This window comes from Xenopus tropicalis, chromosome 3, assembly GCF_000004195.4.
Source record: "Xenopus tropicalis strain Nigerian chromosome 3, UCB_Xtro_10.0, whole genome shotgun sequence".
NCBI lineage: Eukaryota > Metazoa > Chordata > Amphibia > Anura > Pipidae > Xenopus > Xenopus tropicalis.
Genome location: NC_030679.2, coordinates 87,600,779 through 87,617,948, shown reverse-complemented (window position 1 = coordinate 87,617,948; position 17,170 = coordinate 87,600,779). Strand labels below are relative to the sequence as shown.

The window sequence follows — 17,170 nt, the reverse complement described above, 5'->3', positions numbered from 1 at the left end:
GTAGCACTGGCCACACAAGTGACTTGTAGCAGGCTTAAAACAGATTACTTTGCTATCTGGTGGACATTCTCTGTTACAGTTTTTAGTTTGTGTGGCAAATTCCTACAGAAAATAATTTTGTGTTTAACCTTCTTTGGTTTAATTTGACATAGGCTTGAAGAACACCAATGCTTATGGAGTTATGTAATAAATAATGTAACACCTTTAATTATTTTACTCTGCATAATAAATGACAGTGTGATAGCCTGTGTGTGAGAGACAGCCTATGGATGCCAATGTATCTAAAAATGTTTGTACTATAGATACCACCTGGTCAGCCCATATAATTCTTGCTTGGTTGGTGCCAGTGTTATTAATAGGGGAGAGATATAAAACATACACAAACAATATTTTTTTTCTAGAAAAAGCTGGCAAAACCTATTTGTGCCATTATATGACTGAGACAGCTTGTTTGTAAGAGAAAACTTGTGTTTTCCAGTGTTTATGGTGGAAAACTGCTTTGCAAGTAGTGGTTGCCATCTTTTTTTCAGAAACATAGGGATTACTGTTTTTACCTTTATTCCCTATTAAATAGCATTGGCACGATGCGGCATTGTTACCAATAAGACCAAATAAAATATCAGGTAGGTGGAAAGCCTGTATGGCAGTGTGTGTGTGTGCCTGGACAGGCAGGGTGTATTGCAATATAGGGCAGTAGTGGTAGCCCACCATAATGTCCCCATTCACGAAGTTCCTTACAATTGTACAGTAGTCTAGCATTATATACTTGTATCCCAGGATGCTTGTGCGGAGTCCTGTGTCTGACCCAGTACAAATAACTGAACGAGTGGGACGAGTGACTAACTTTAATTGTGAAAGTGATGCTACTGTAGCAAAGTTTGTGTGTCTATACCTATAATAGCTACCTATAGGCACTGGCAATCATGTCTCATGGGAAACTTTAATTCAAACCTATAACTCTTGGAAGGGGCCGTTGCGTGTCGCACTCGCTAAGGTAAATGCTTGTTATGAAGGATGTATTCACCTTTCGCGGTAGAAAATGTTACACGTCCAACTTCCCCCTCATCCCCCACCCCCCTCAGCCCACTCAGTGTAACCTCAGCCGAATGATGGGAAAAGGAATTTAGTAAAATGGCAGAGGAGGGGCTCCAGAGCGGAGGCAGACACAGATAATGAGAAGGTGGGGTAAGAATCAAAATAAGATTATCTGAAGAGAAACGTGGGTGGGAAGGAGAGAAGGGGCGGGGCAGAAAGAGTAGAAGATGGAATGCAGAGCATAACGTTTGGGGCAGTGAAAAGGGATAGAAAAGGAAATACATGGGTGGGATAAAGTAAGGGAAGAGTATAGAGAGGCATTGTAAGAGGCTCGGGAAAGAGTAAGTCTTTCTTAATTACAGCCCCGTTCTGTTCTTCGAGCGGCAGAGCTCAGCTGTCAGACTGGAGATGGTTAATAGCCGGTGCCCCTTATAAACTGAGAGAGGCTGGAGGTACAGGACACCGAGGAGGATTTATGAAGGAGGAAGTAACAGTATGTGTGTGACTGCAGACAGGAGCCTGCCTGGAAACCTTTCCCACTGTTAACTGCTAAGAATCCCTTTCCCTTAGTGCGGAACAGCTTGGAGCTTCTGTGGCTCTCCTAAGCCTCCAGGTGACATTGAACCTACATTGTTTGGACATCCGACACTGTCATACTGAATGCTAGCGGTACCTTTGTCACTCTTGCTGTAATCTAAACATGAAGCTGTGAATGAAAGGAGTTACCTAAAACAGAAATGGCAATATTCAGAATCCTTCCGTGCTTGTGACAATTTGGTATCACCATACAAACCCATATTAACCAATTGTGGTCATTCTTCACCACCTCCTTTTTGTGTGCAACTATAACGTATACTTTGGACATATCATTGTGGAGCACTTAGTATTACTATTTTTTGTAAATGCAGATTCTTTAAGTTATACCTTACATTACTTTTCTTTGTTATATTTGTGCCTCTTATTTTTCTTCTGTGGCCACACACCTACAAACTGAATGTACTAGTCTAATGACACATGCTGTGCATTTTTCATACCACTGACCATTTTCCAGTTGTTGCCATCTGCCTGCACCATTTTTTTCTATGAAACCACTATTGGCATAATGAAAACCTTACTTTGGACTGTTCTGTTGCCACTTCTCTTCTCCTTCTGTGTCTGCCAGCAACCCAGACACCAAGATATAGATGTATCTGTACAGTACTACGATGACAATGGTGAGTTGCAGAGCAAAATGAGGGGAAATTATTTTCTTTTTGGAATATACCTTATTAATTCAACTAGCTAATGTTAAGTTGGTAGAGTTATTACATTAAGTATTAGAAAACTAAATATAATGCTAAACTATGTATAGCTGAATTGCCAAAATTATATTGTGCCTCTTGGTGCACATTCTTTGGAGAAAACTCCTTTTAATATGTAAAAATAAGTCAGAAACTATACAATTATCTGTATATATTTGCTGTGCATTTTCAGTTTGAAGCTGTAGTAGTCAAATGCTCTTTCCTGCCAACAGTCCAATAGTCCACCTGTTTTTACAGGAACCGCACTGTCTGTGGCAGGCACTAACACCTCTTTGCCAGCACTGAAGTATGAGAGGTGGTCAGAACACATGGTGACTGTGTGGTATGACCTATGTATATTAAACAAAAAAAAAATAATTGTTTCCATGTTAAAAAATGTGTGATGACTCTTGTGTTTGGCTCCTGTGTTGTAAATAACACTAATGGTTTCAACACTTGCTATTGTAACTGCTTGTGGATTTTGTGGAGCAGGATTATAATTATGTATGATGAACAGCATTTCTTTATTCATTTCACTTTCTGCAGAAAATATTAACCAGATCAGTTTACTTTCATTAATGAAGTTTTGATATGATCTGGCTTGATTCAGATAGTGGAAGTATGTGTAACTTTTGTCTTTTCACTTTACCAGAAAACATGATAACCCCTTAATTTTACAATATGACCTTTTATAGAAGAGCAAGCTTCACATTAGAACAGCAGTCAGAGCTGTAATTTGTATCAATAGAAGTAAGGAAATCCATTTTCACAAGATAGAATCTATATCTTGGATTTATATCCCCAAACTTTTAGGGCTCTGGCACATGAGGAGATTTTGTTGCCTGCGTTTTTTCCCCCTGGCGCTTTGGCGACAAGTCGCCACGACAATACCCACGAAGAGATTTCATGCGAGTTGAGCTCCAGGTGATCTGTACACTCAACAGTTACCCCTCCCACATGTTTACTCAAGTCGCTCAGAAAAGGGTCTGTGTGCGATTTGAAACAGCAGGCGATTTGAAGTAGACTTGTATGTTTTGACGCTGGCGATTTCCATTGATTTAGCATTGGCGTCTTGTCGCTCGTCTTGTTGCCAAATCGCTCTTTTAAAAATCGCCAGCGACAAATCTCCTCGTGTGCCAGAGCCCTTACAGTTAGCTGTTTATTTTACCAACTAGAAAAGCAGGTGGGCAAAAGGCTGATACCCTCCTGTTTGTCTCGAGTAAACTCAGGCACTTATCTTCCTTTCTCTTTGATCTCTAAAGCCACAACACTGAGAGGTTTGGAGAAAAATTAGATTGTTGCGCAGTAAATGTATATGTTTTTCAGCTGCAGCTTTTTAATTGACCTGTAGGCCCATGCAACAAAGAGACATTGGCCTAAATGGTACAGTGCATTTTAATTCTTGAGGTCTTTTTAGGTGTAATTCTTGTGATTTAAATTCCAGTTTCTCATTCAGTTATATGGCAAATGTGCAGTATGTGGCCAACACTTCTGCCTGTATTTAGGCATTGCTTGGGAACACAGAAGTCAAGCATTTCTAAGCTATGCCAACTACCAACAGAAATGTCTGCCATAGACTGTGTTTCCTATTCCTATTAAACAGACCAATGTTATCACTTGCCCTATCTAGAATAGTGTCACACGCAGCAGTTTTGCCTCTGCAAGTCTAAAGCTATGTTTGATAGGTAACAGGCCAAAATGTAAAACTGTGCTGACCAGTGATGTCTTGGGTCAACAATCTGGTCACAAATTTGGCGCTATCCACCTCTTCAAAACCAGAATTTAACCAGATTTGAAAACAGATTGTCTCTTCTACCTCCCTTCTTCTTTCCAAAAAAGATCAAAGGGAAGAGGAAGCAGAACACTTGCCCCCTCCCTTTTTTGATTAGATGCTCCATATTCTGGGAAGGCACCTTATCTGGCAAATCTTGGGTCCTGGGGCTTCTGGATAAGGGTTGTCATACTTGTATCTAAGGTATATTTCAGGGCTGTGGAGTCGGTAGATAAATTCTCTGACTCCGACTCCTCAGTTTTTGATACTTCCGACTCCGACTCCACGACTCCGACTCCTCTGCTACATTAATATGCTAATGTATTTTATACATTCATACAGTCAATGAAAAGCATGCTTCATGGTCACTCAACGTGTTCGTTTATGCACTGCGTGCATTGGGCTTTATTCTTATAGCAGAGAAGTAATTAATTATGATTGTTTTTGAATTGGGACATTTAAACAAAGGCAAAGAGAAGAGGTTGTTTATACAGAGCTCATTGTCTCTAGTCAAACTAACTCAGCTAATTAAAGGGGAGCTAGTAGGTGTAAACACAAAACATGTATTTCTTAATTAAAGGAATTAATTAACAAAGGCAGAAACTCATTCATAAGTACTTTGGAAGTGAAGGCTAATAGTGAAAGCAGTGATAGCATGAAAAACATGTTGTGTTTAATACTCCAACCAAGGGGCATATTTATCAAAAAGTGAAATTAGAGCTCACCATGGTTCACCAGAATCAAATTATGTGGTCCTCTTTGGATTTTTTTAGAATTTTCAAGGGCATATTTATGAATGGGTAAAAATGAGAATTCACCATTTAACAACTACAGACTGCAAAACTGTAGTTTCTCCAGCATTTGTATTTTCCTTCTTTAGGCATTTTAGATGAATTTCCTTAATCATGTGACTTTTGTACCACCAAGAGACCTGAATATCTGGGAGAGGAGCCAAACTCCCCCCACCCAGAACTTTACTGCACTGACTCATCCTTAACAGCTGTGAGTAACAGTACAGCCAGGGGCATACCAAGTCATGACAAGGGGGTGGCTTTACAACAAAGTACTAATGCTATCCTCTTTGAATATGCAGACATGCTATGTTTAATTCACATTATTTTACACTGGTAATGCACCACAACATGTCCTACTTAAATGTAACATTAAGTAGTACATGTAGGACATATATATATATATATATATATGTGTGTGTGTTATATTTTTTATACAGTGTATCTTTAGCTGTAGCCAATCTTTTCTCTATTGTCTACTACTTAACTGTATTATGATGTCAACAGTGATATTCTGTGACAGTTCGCAGTTGGTATTCATTTCTTGTTTTCTTTATTTTTTAATTATTTAGCTTTTTTTAACACTGCTCCAGGCTGGAATTTCACCAGCTTTTTGGTTGCTAGGGTACAATTTACCATAGCAACCAGGCTGTAGTTTGAATAAAGAGACAACTTTTCAATATACATTTATTACAATTTTTCATTGTTTTTTTCAATGGTTTTTAAGAAAATGTAATTCTTTTGTAATTAGTATTTTTCTAGCTATACTGTTGTAATTAGTATTAGAACCAGAGGACAGAAATGGATATTAAATGCCACTTCAGTTGCAGTTACATTTAAAAATAGCTTGAAAACCATTTAACAATTAATGTTTATTAATGTATATTGGAAAGTAACTAAGTATTACATTTGTTTGATAATGAAGAAACTGTTTTGTATGAAGTTCTCCTTTAACTTTAATATAAAAAAATCATGGTTTTGGCATTATATTTCTGAATGAGACTGATCTTTCATTAACAATTTCCATTCACCTGGGGCACTCTCTTTTCTGTAGTTATTGACCTACTTGAAGCACTGAATGTCACCCGATCTGTGAAAGGAGTCACTAAAGCAAAGGGACGCGATCCTGCTTCTCCAGCTTGGAAGTTCCGTCAGCGAGTCCCTCACCTTACACTCCCCCGGGATTACTCTGTTTACCTATTGTCTACTACACAGGAATCTTTGGGACTGCACTTTGTTGCCAAGCAGGCCAAAAATAATCAGGGAACATTGGTGGCTTTCCTGTCACCAGCTGCCACTAAGAGTGATGGACGCCCCCTTCTTCGCCTTATTTCTGATACGCGTACTGATCAACTTCTTTTAGAGTACCGTACTGCACAAACAATGGAGCCAGCTTCTCTCCAGTTCCCAGGAAGCTCACCCTTCTCAGGTTCTCAGTGGGCTCGTGTTGCATTGAATGTGAACACTCACAAAGTGACACTCTTTTTAGACTGTGAGGAGCCAGTAGTGTTTGGAAAAGAGGGAGCAGAAGAGATGTTGAGTCTAATTCTTCCACTGGATTTGGAAATCACCTTTGGAAGCACTCCATCAGACAAAGAGAGCAAGTTTTTGGTAAGAAATCTTTGTACATTTTTCTTCATATTATTTTGTGACACTTCTTCAGTATTTTGACATTGTATTCCTCATTTATTAACTGTGGGCAAGGTGCATAGAGTAAAAGTTGTTACAAGAATAGTAGCATACTGTAGATTTTTGCTCCCATCACTGGAAGTAAGTGATGCGCATATGTATGTGCTCCTTTTTAAATCTTGATACACAGGTATAATTTGTGGAGTCTCTTACACACTCTCAAGTTTCATACTATTTAGTATTCAGTCTGTGCACAGAAAACGTCCAGGTGCACCTTGTGGAACCTTGTATTTAAAGTACAGGATTTTGTTTTGTTTGCACTGTTACTTTTATTTGGTATAATATTATATTATATTTTGCAATATGAGGTGAATCATTTCCAAGATATTTATATAAAACACTACTTGGAGATGATGAACTATGATGTCCATACTTAGCTCCAAAATCTTGTAGCGTGAGAATAGTTCAGGAAGTTAGTTTCCATTTAACAGATAGGAACAGGCCCGAACTGGGTGGAATGTGATGGAAAACCTTGGGAGATTCCTTTAGAAGTGGCCATTTCTTTATAGTTATTCTTTTTCTTGTACTAGGGCTATTGGCAAACGGCTGAGATCTCCCCAACTGGATTCACTCATAGGCCCTGGCATTGTGAGAATCGCTCAGGTGAGATATCAATGTTCCACTGTTGTGGCCCAAAGTAAGGAAACTGTGGGTTAACTGAATACAGAAAATGCACAGACATTTAAGGTCAGTGATACTTTGAAAAGTTTCAATAAAAATAAAACTGGGTACATAGGCTGTGCAAAATAAATAATGTTTTTAATATAGTTAGCCAAAAATATAATTTATAAAGGCTGGAGTGAATGGATGTCTAACATAATAGCCAACTAAACTTTGCATCTCTCTAACCTCTCTAAATCTCTCTAAATCTTACTTGTTAGTGGTCAGGGCCACATGGGACATAACTTTTGGTTTGGTTAGTTTGCTTTATAATATAACCTGCATGCTCAGAATCAAAATCAAACTAACATAACAGTTAGACAGATACAAAGAAAGAAGTTTTATTCTGACTATTAGGTTAGACATCCATTCACACCAGCCTTTCTAGATTACAAATTTTTTTTTGCACAGCCTTTTTTCCTAGTTTTACTTTTACATTGAAGTGTTCCTTTAAAAAGACCTCTTTAGACAGCCTGCTTATATCTTAGAAATCAAGTAAAATAGAAAACCAAAGGTAATTGCAGAACTGCTCAGAGGATCACACAGAATAAATTTACACCAATTATTTTTTTTTGTGTTTGGACCCCCTTGAAGAACTGTTATCCTCTTTAACAGTAAAGGTGGCCACACATGTGGCGATTTTAGATCTTTAGATTGTACAACCCGCCACTAACCGTTCAGGGCTGAAACGACTTGCCATACATGCACCGAATATCGTACGAAACAGGGTTTCATACGATATTATCGGTGCGTGTATGGCCAGCTTAAGAGCCTTTTGAATTACTATATTTTAACTGCATATAATCTTCAGCATATTAGATCTACTTGAAGATCTTTAAGATTTAAACTGTGCACTTAAATAGAGAAACCCTGAGACTCTATCTAGCAGCTGCTCCAGTCCTGCAAGGTTTATGTGGAACCATTTTAGTTATTACATTCCTTACTACTTCAATTATCCCATGCTTTGCGAGAGGCCACTATAGGTTCTGCCTCATTACACTGATTAAAAAGCCTCTGAGATCCCTTCTTGATGCTAACAAGGCAAAGCACTCACTCCCTCCCACATGCCACATCAATCAGGATACTTGCTAGCTTTCCTAGTGCCAGGTTCTTGTGAATCACACCAACTTCAGAAAGTTTGTTGCAGGTAGTTTTGCTTTGCTAACACTAAACAAAGTAAAGTGCAGTAAAGGCTTGTGGTTTGTCATAAGGTCTTTGTATATAGGATACACTCAGAATTCTTTACTTCATTCACCAGATTGTTGGGTATATTACTGCATTCTTCCTAATATAATGGAATGGAAAAATTGAAATGAATACAAACATTTAATCATTCTTAGGTCTAAATAAAAATGGCAGCATTTGCCAACATGCCTATATATATTGGCAGCATTTAATTTTATATTTACAAGCAACTATTGAGTGGCTCTAAATTAAGATTATTTTTCACTTAATTTTAAATGCATTGCTGGAAGCTTTCTCTACAGTCAATTTATACAATGCTTTCAGACGTCTCATATAATATGAATCAAATATTTAGTAGGATGTATATGGAAATATAAATTAAAGCATAATTGTATAGCCTTCTATTCTTTAACAAACTTAACTTGTCAGCTTTTCTGCATTTTAAAGGGAAACTATACTCCTGAATATTGAAGGTCTAAAAAAATACACATATGACAGACCCTATTTGAAATATTGCTACATACAAAGAATCTTTTTTTATGAAAAATATAATTAATAATATGTTATATTAGATAATCCTTAAAACATAAATTGAAACTTAATTTAAACCTTAATTAAGTTCTCTTTATATTCAGTGTACTACTTCTACCTTGCATTTGGTTCTCTGTCTTTTTACATTGTATGTGCAGTATAAAGTGGTCCTGGTTATGTCATGTATTAATGCATAAAAGAAAATGCCTTTCCTTTATAGACTGTAGTCCTGAGCTGTCAGTAAAAGAAATACTGTCAACAGAAAACATATTTTTTTCAAAACGCATGAGTTAATAGAGCTTCCCCAGCAGATTCCTACATTGAAATCTATTTTTCAAAAGCGCATTTTTTTTTAAATTTAATTTTGAAATGTCACATGGGGCTAGTTATATTCTTCATTTCTCAGGATGCCACAACCATGTGACCTGTGCTCTGATAAACTTCAGTTACACTTTACTGCTGAGCTGCAAGTTGGAGTGATATCACCCCCCTCCCAGCAGCCGATCAGCAGAACAATGGGAAGGTAGCAAGATAGCAGCACCCAGTATATATCAGAATAGCACTCAATAGTAAGAAACCCAAGTTCGGCTTGGGAGTAGGAGAAACAATAGGTTACCTGAAAGCAGTTCTAATGTGTAGTGCTGGCTCTTTATGAAAGCTCAGACTCAGGCACAATGCACAGAGATGGCTGCCTACATACCAGTATTACAACTAAAAAAAAATACATTTCAGGTTCAAGAATAAAATTTTAAATGGTAGCGTGAATTATTTGCTATGTAAACAGAGCTGGAGAAACTCTATTAACTGATGTCTATGAAGATTTTCATTCATCCAGGTCATGGTATATCTAGTATAAATAAATTTGAAGCAACTGGACTTGTATAGTAATCATTGAAGACGTTTCACTACTCATCCGAGCAGCTTCTTCAGTTCAACTGACTGGTATGGGAAGTCCTCAGCATATATACTCTTCCACTAATCCAATCACAATGGCACTATGTAACTCTTCAGAAAGGTGACATCTGAAACTCACAGAGGTGTGAATGCTGTGGAGTTACTTTGAAAGGATTACCCAAGTATCATGCAACTCTTCAAACAGGTGTTACTTGTTAGAGTTGCATGAATGGATGTGTGAAGAGTTCTGAAACTGCCGGGGTACAGATGTTAGAACAGCATTGTATGTAGCAGACAGATGGTGTCGAAGTCCCCCGCCTCTGTTAAGGGATGGTTTCTCCACTTTGACATGAATGGCCTCTTTTACACCTCTTTCAAACCAGCGGTCTTCTTTGTCCAAAATTTGGACATTGCTATTTTCAAAGGAGTGTCCCTTGTCTTTTAGGTGTAGAAAGACAGCAGAGTCCTGGCCTGTAGTGTTCGCCCTCCTATGCTGAGCCATTCGCTTAGAGAGCAGTTGCTTTGTCTCACCAATGTAAAGGTCTGTGCACTCCTCGCTACACTGGACTGCGTATACAACATTGCTTTGTTTTTCCTTTGGTGTTGGATCCTTTGGGTGTACAAGTTTTTGTCTCAGTGTGTTGCTAGGTTTGAAAAACACAGGGATGTGGTGTTTGTTGAAAATTCTCCTGAGTTTCTCCGACACTCCTGCTACATAGGGGATGACTATATTGCGCCTTCTCTCTGCCTCAGGACGGTTATTCCTTTTGGTGTTCCTGTTGGGCTTCGTTGCTCTTGTTTTGACAAAGGCCCAGTCTGGGTAGCCACAAGCTTTCAGTGCTCCTCTGAGATGTTTACATTCCTTGTCCTTGGACTCTGTATCAGTTGTTACACTTTCCGCCCTGTGGTGTAGAGTTCTAATGACACCCAGTTTGTGTTCCAGCGGACAACAGATATTGATCCGTGTGAGTGGGTTTCCTGTATACTTCTGTTTTCAAGATACCCCCCTCTTGAATGGATATCAAACAGTCCAAAAAAGCAAGTTTGTTCTCATGGACATCCTCCCTTGTGAACTTGATGTTGTTGTCCTGACTGAGTTAATGTGTTCTGAAAAGGCCGCCACTTCCTTGGATCTGATTTTAACCCACGTGTCATCTACATACCTGAACCAGTGACTTGGTGTAGTTCCATTGAATGTGAGTAGGGCCTTCCTTTCCACTTCTTCCATATACAAGTTTGCTACAATGGGAGAAACTGGTGAGCCCATTGCACAGCCATGTTTTTTGCCTGTAAAATTGGTCCTTGTATTTGAAGTATGTGGTGTTCAGGCACAAATCTAACAATAAACATACTTGGTTGGGACTGAGTTTCGTTCTGCTGCTGAGGGTGTCATCTTTCTGCAGTCGATTTCTTACAGTCTCAGTAGCCTCTGTGGTAGGTATACATGTGAACAGTGAAGTGACATCATATGATACCATAGTTTCTTCTGCCTCCACAGCATTCACCCCTCTGTGAGTTTCAGATGTCACCTTTCTGAAGAGTTACATAGTGCCATTGTGATTGGATTAGTGGAAGAGTATATATGCTGAGGACTTCCCATACCAGTCAGTTGAACTGAAGAAGCTGCTCGGATGAGTAGTGAAACGTCTTCAATGATTACTATACAAGTCCAGTTGCTTCAAATTTATTTATACTAGATATCTATTAACTGATGTATTTTAAAAAGAAATATGTTTTCCCATGACAGCATTCTTTTAAAGGATATGCAAACCTTAAAAATATGAATGTAAAATTGCTCAGTGTGCTCTTTTAAGCACTTTGCAAATTACTTTTCTTATTCCAAAGCTATAAAGCTGTTTATTATGCTGATTTAATTAATTTTGTAACAAAAGCATCACCGGCTGGTCAGTTTTCTTACAGTGGAGGATAATATATTCCAAGGAAAACAAAGAACTCTTCTGATGTTGCTCTGCTCATGAAGGACATGAGAAAAGTTAATTTGATGTTTCTAATATAGAAAAGTAGAATCTATGCAGAGTGAAGTTCCTGGGGACCAGTTAGTAGCAGCCCCTTTACTAAGCCTTGTTACTTTTCCCCAACTTAGTAAAGCAGTTCTTAAATTCTGACCTTCCTATTATGTCTTCTCATTTTCATGTACTTTTATCTTGTCTTTTTTACCTTTTTGATTTTTTTCAGTATGTACTCTTTTCTTGTCAACTTGTCATATGCCTTATTTGGTGGTGCACCTCCATTTAGCATTGTGCATTTTATTATTTCCCTGTGAGCCATTATATCCTCTTGTAGCATGTTTTCCTTATTTTTTCATTTAATGTTATTTCATCCCCAGTTTCCTATGTGACATACTTTCATTTCCTCATGCAGCCTATTTTTCGTTTCCAATCCCCCCTCCCTCCCTATGTGCCATTCTCTCGACTGTCCTTCCACTTCATGCCATGTGCTTAGAGATGAGCAAATCTATGGCGAAATGCAAAACAATTTCTCTGCAAACCTATGCTTGGCGAAAAAATACGCTCATCACTACATGTGCTCCTTCTTCCCCTACTACCCCATGTACCAAACTCTCCCTTTACTTATGCCCATTCTCTGCCCCAGAAAATTATTCCCCCCCCCCCAGGCGTCAGGGCTCACAGGGATTTTTCCCAATATCCTGGTAGGCCAATCTGACCCTGAATGTATGGCACTGGAAAACTGGTACTTCCTCATCAGTGCTGTAGATTTTAAAATCTTTGGCACTTAAAAAGTTAAAGATCGGTTGGATTTCCCACACAAAGTATGACTTCACTTCTGTTTTCAATGGAATAAGTAGATATGACTTCAAGACAACAGGACATAAAGGTACCTGTTCATAGAATGCCTAATGCAGAAATTATTGGGATTTTATCAAACACACAGGAACACAGGTACATTTGTTAAATATACGGTAAAGATTATACATTTCTTACTGTAATGGTTAAGGTTCAGATGGCTTTTTCCACTGTAAAATCCTAAATAACCTACTACCAATTGTGAAAATAATAGTGTACCTGTGTTAAGAAAAGTCACTAACTTTATTACTGTTCACATGATAAGTGTGTTACTTTTACAGACTCGCTCCCTCTACCTTACTCCCTTTCTGGGGAGCGTCATATGGATGATGAAGAGATACAACGAGAACCAAGAGCTCCAGATGTTTCAGACACCCACCATTACCAGCAACAGCAAAGTGAGGTCCCAACACAGCATCTTTCTAAGGATGACCGACTACAAAGGCTTGAAGAGGCTGTTAAAGGTCTGACCAATATGATCAACATGATCAAATCCGAGGTGAGGTGACATACAGGTAGTAAGATGTTAACACACAAGTGATGTGTATAAAAGAGGTTTTAGACAATGAGACAGTAGTGACACATATTTGTTTATGGATAAATCTGTCCACTAATAAAACAACTATTAACCAACAAAATGTTAATGTTAGTATAATGCAAATAATGGCTACTAGGTTAATAGAATTTTAGAATGTAGCAAGTAAAGTTAAGGTAAAAATAATTCACCAGCATGGAAAAGTTTATTTAAAGAGTCCTCTTCCCTAATATTTCACTTATGAACTTAGTGCTTAGTTACAGAGAAAATCTACTATGGTGTATTTCTGCACAATCTGTGAGAAATCCTAGGGAGTTGTCTCTGCTATTCCCCTCTTAAGCTTACAATGACCCCAAGAATTCCAGACCATGTTCTCAGCCTCTAGGCTAAACCCACAGTCTGATATCCTGTTAGGGAAGTACAACACAGTATTAGTAGTATGGAAGGTTGTGTCCAGCTAGCTTGGCAAGACTAAAACTAAAGAATAATTGGACATTTAACGGTGCTGCTGTATGCAAACTTGTGTGTTGTTCCTTGGATTAGCAGCGGGCACACAGCTCTTAAAGCGTCTGATTTACTGTATATTTAAACACATACCACATAACTTCAGGCATGTGCTGTAGACATTTTTGCTTCAAATTCTCTTTAAAACAAAACTTTATAATATAATTTCATGAATGCTAGTTTCAGTTCTTCTTTGTTATTGCATGTCTGCCTGGTTTTGACGTTTGCCTAGAATTTGGCAAACTGCATGCTAAAGAAAAATTGTCCTCTGCTCTGGTCATTGGCTTGAACTTTTAACACTGTCCATCTTCTGCTACTGCTGTTATACTCCTATGGTGTTCTAAATGAGGTCAGATCTTAATAGGTTTGGCTGCAGAAAGCATAGGGCCCCAAAAGCATGTCAGCTCTTTCTTCTCTCTGCTGGGGCCAGATTGTCAGCAGAGTTGCCTCTACACCAGATATAAATTTTATTGAAGTTTATATTAGATAAATTCAAAAGAATTTCTAAACTGTTTTGATTTATGAGATCACACATTTTTTAACACCCAAAACTGGCTAGGCCTAGTGGAAATAAGAGCTTAAAAAGATGTCAGAATTGGACTATTTTATCATGCTGAACACAAAAATGGAACATTTATGAAAATCACCTGAAAGGTAGGCATTTGGACTGCAAATGGTTGAGATTGTTTAGATTTAAACAAGCATAGTTGACCTTCCAGTACATCTTCGGTTAAATTATTTTAGTATTTTTGAAAAACACATTTGTTCTGAATTTTTTATGAATATTACCTCATAGCTATTAAATACGAACAATATGATTTTAAGCGTTACCTACCTAATAAACCTGTCATCTCTTATTTAACCTGCCCACCTGAACCTATTCCTTCTCATCTTCTCTCCCTTTTATACTACTCTTATTCCAATAATATTATACCTATTTAGTGTATCTTTTTCCTACCCCTTTTAAAGTTATCATTTAACCTATTTTTAAAAAGACCAAGATGTCTTAACACTTTAATTGTTTTCTAGGTTTAAAAACATCAGAACATTCTTATATTCTTGCATCCCCATATCTTAGACCCCCTGAAGTAAATTTTATTGCTCCATATGCCACTGAATTTACCCACTCTTATGGCCTTTTTTTAATGAAATATGTTTAATAAAAGCTACAAAACAGACATACTCCGGTTCAGCAATGACACTAAGCTTCCGACAAACAAATATGACATCACTTCAAAGCATTGCTTCTAATTATCCAAGTAAGATATGTAAGAAAATTGAATATAAACCTTTAGTAGCAAAGTGCCACTATAAAATTGTCGGCAGAATTTACCAGCAGCAGAAATGTGTGCTCCAGATATTCAAGAACCTAAATGTGTTGCTATTGCAGTCATTCTATTGAGTATTTTCAACTTTGTAAGGGAGATTATTACAGAATAAATTATTTTCCCACAGAATGCTGACCTTCAAGCCAGAGTGAAGTACCTTGAGAGCTGTGAATGTCGTCGCTCCACTTGTGTTTGGGAGGGCAAAGAATATCAGGATAATGAGACCTGGAAGAAGGATGCATGCAACATATGCGTATGTGTTGGAGGTTCTGTGACATGCTCTGTGCGCAAGGACTGGCCTCAGTGTCTTGGTAAAAGCATTGCATTTCTCTTACCATATAATCATTGTCCTTTTTTGGTCGTTTTAACTTGCATGAGGCCCTTGTTACTAGAAATAAGGACACTGGGCAATAGTGCTATAAATTAATTTGACTCCCTGTGATTTACATTAGATGTTTGCTAAAGGGCTGTAGACTCTTACCTTTTTCTCTCTCCCCACTGTAATCAAGAGTTTGCCTAAAAAAGGTAATGGCCTTTGTATGAACAAGCCTGTTTTTGCCCGTCTGCAGTCTCAGGTTTACAGATATACCTCATCCCCAAGCAGTGAAATACCCTAAGATCTATGAAAAAGTAATGTGGTGAAAAAAGTCCACAAAATGTCCAGTTCATTGTTAACTCACTTGTACACCAAACAGTATATCAATGTCACTAAATACCCCCTCATACGGTCTCAAAGCTGTTTTCCTAAATAGATTAACTGTCTTTTCCCTCTCCTTGCTCTATAGAACCAGGAAATTGAACTGTCAGTTTCAGTGTCACTTATTTAGTGCACAAATATTTCTTAATTAAAACAATGTCCACAAGGCTTGCTCATTAAACTCTCTATATATTGATCCATGTCAAAATCAGTCCAGAAGCGAAATAACTTTTGTGAGCAGTATTCTAATCCAACATATTCTAATCCAACCACATTTAGATTTTGCGCTTACCATCTTTAAGGGGACCTGTCACCCTAATAAATAATTCCAAATCCTTTTGTATCATGTTAGTAGAGCAAAATAAACTTTACTTACACTATAAAAATTATTATGCACCACTTTTAAGAACCCTCCATTTGTAGTGCTGACTGCTTGTTTTGTTGATGGCTTAGGCTTAGGGAAACAGCATACTACTACTGGAAGCTGATTTGATAAACGTTTGTGATAAGGATTTTTTGCTAAACACTGTCTTTGTAGTACAGGAATCCAGCTTTATGATGTGGGCTATGGACTGATATCTTGAAAATAGGAGTGGTACTGAATTTACTAATAGAATACCCAATTTGAAATGTGTTGTCACTATATAAATACTTAAAATGCATACAATTAGTCAGAGAGACTTGACATGGTGACATCCCTATTTATGTTTTTCTGCCATTTTTTACTAATGTAACTATGCACTTTTGAATTTGTAGCTTTATTGTTGGTGGTGAGGTACTTACCAAGCAATACTCAATAATGAAAGCAGTGCCTTTTCATACAGGTATGGGACCTGTTATTTAGAATGCTCTGGACCTATTCAGATAAGTGGTCTTTCCATAATCTCCATCTCCATACCCTAGTCTACTGAAAAATTATTTAAGAATTAATTAAACCAATAGGCTTGTTTTGTCTCCACTAAGGATTAATTATATCTTAGTTGGGATCATATGAAAAGTATGGTTTTATTATTACAGAAAAGATAAAATCAGTTTTAAAAATTATTTGAGAAGAATTATTTGCTTATAATGAAGTGGGAGATGGTGTTCGCTAAATTTGAAACTTTCTGGATAACAGGTTTCCAGATAAAGGTTTACATACCTGTATTATGTTTTTGCTAATGAAAGTGTTGGATGTCCTACCTTGCCATACAGTGTTTATATACAAATTGATTTTAATTTATTATAATCAGTTCACAGATGAATGCTATTTTATTGGTAATATCTGAACTCTTTCCTAGGTTGCTTTCATGAGGGAAAGAATTACAATAACCAAGATACCTTCTCTGCGGGTTCTTGTACGGCATGCATTTGTCAGGTGAGATTACTATGGTTTTTTTATCCCAGCTTATTATTATATGAGATGCTGGAAATCGTCAAGCAGAAAATTAGGTCTCATATAAGCT

General features: G+C 37.6%; 1 protein-coding gene across 1 annotated transcript in view; it reads left to right on the top strand.

Annotated features, from left to right (window-relative positions):
- The first annotated feature begins 1,251 nt into the window (after nt 1–1,251).
- kcp (kielin/chordin-like protein) overlaps nt 1,252–17,170 on the top strand; it is a 68,106-nt gene continuing 52,187 nt past the window's right edge. The window contains exons 1-6 of the mRNA XM_002931862.5: nt 1,252–2,249; nt 5,932–6,488; nt 7,097–7,169; nt 12,943–13,160; nt 15,156–15,339; nt 17,006–17,082. Of these exons, the coding sequence (XP_002931908.3) occupies nt 2,138–2,249; nt 5,932–6,488; nt 7,097–7,169; nt 12,943–13,160; nt 15,156–15,339; nt 17,006–17,082 (1,221 nt within the window). The 5' untranslated portion in view covers nt 1,252–2,137. The remainder of the gene's footprint in view (nt 2,250–5,931; nt 6,489–7,096; nt 7,170–12,942; nt 13,161–15,155; nt 15,340–17,005; nt 17,083–17,170) is intronic.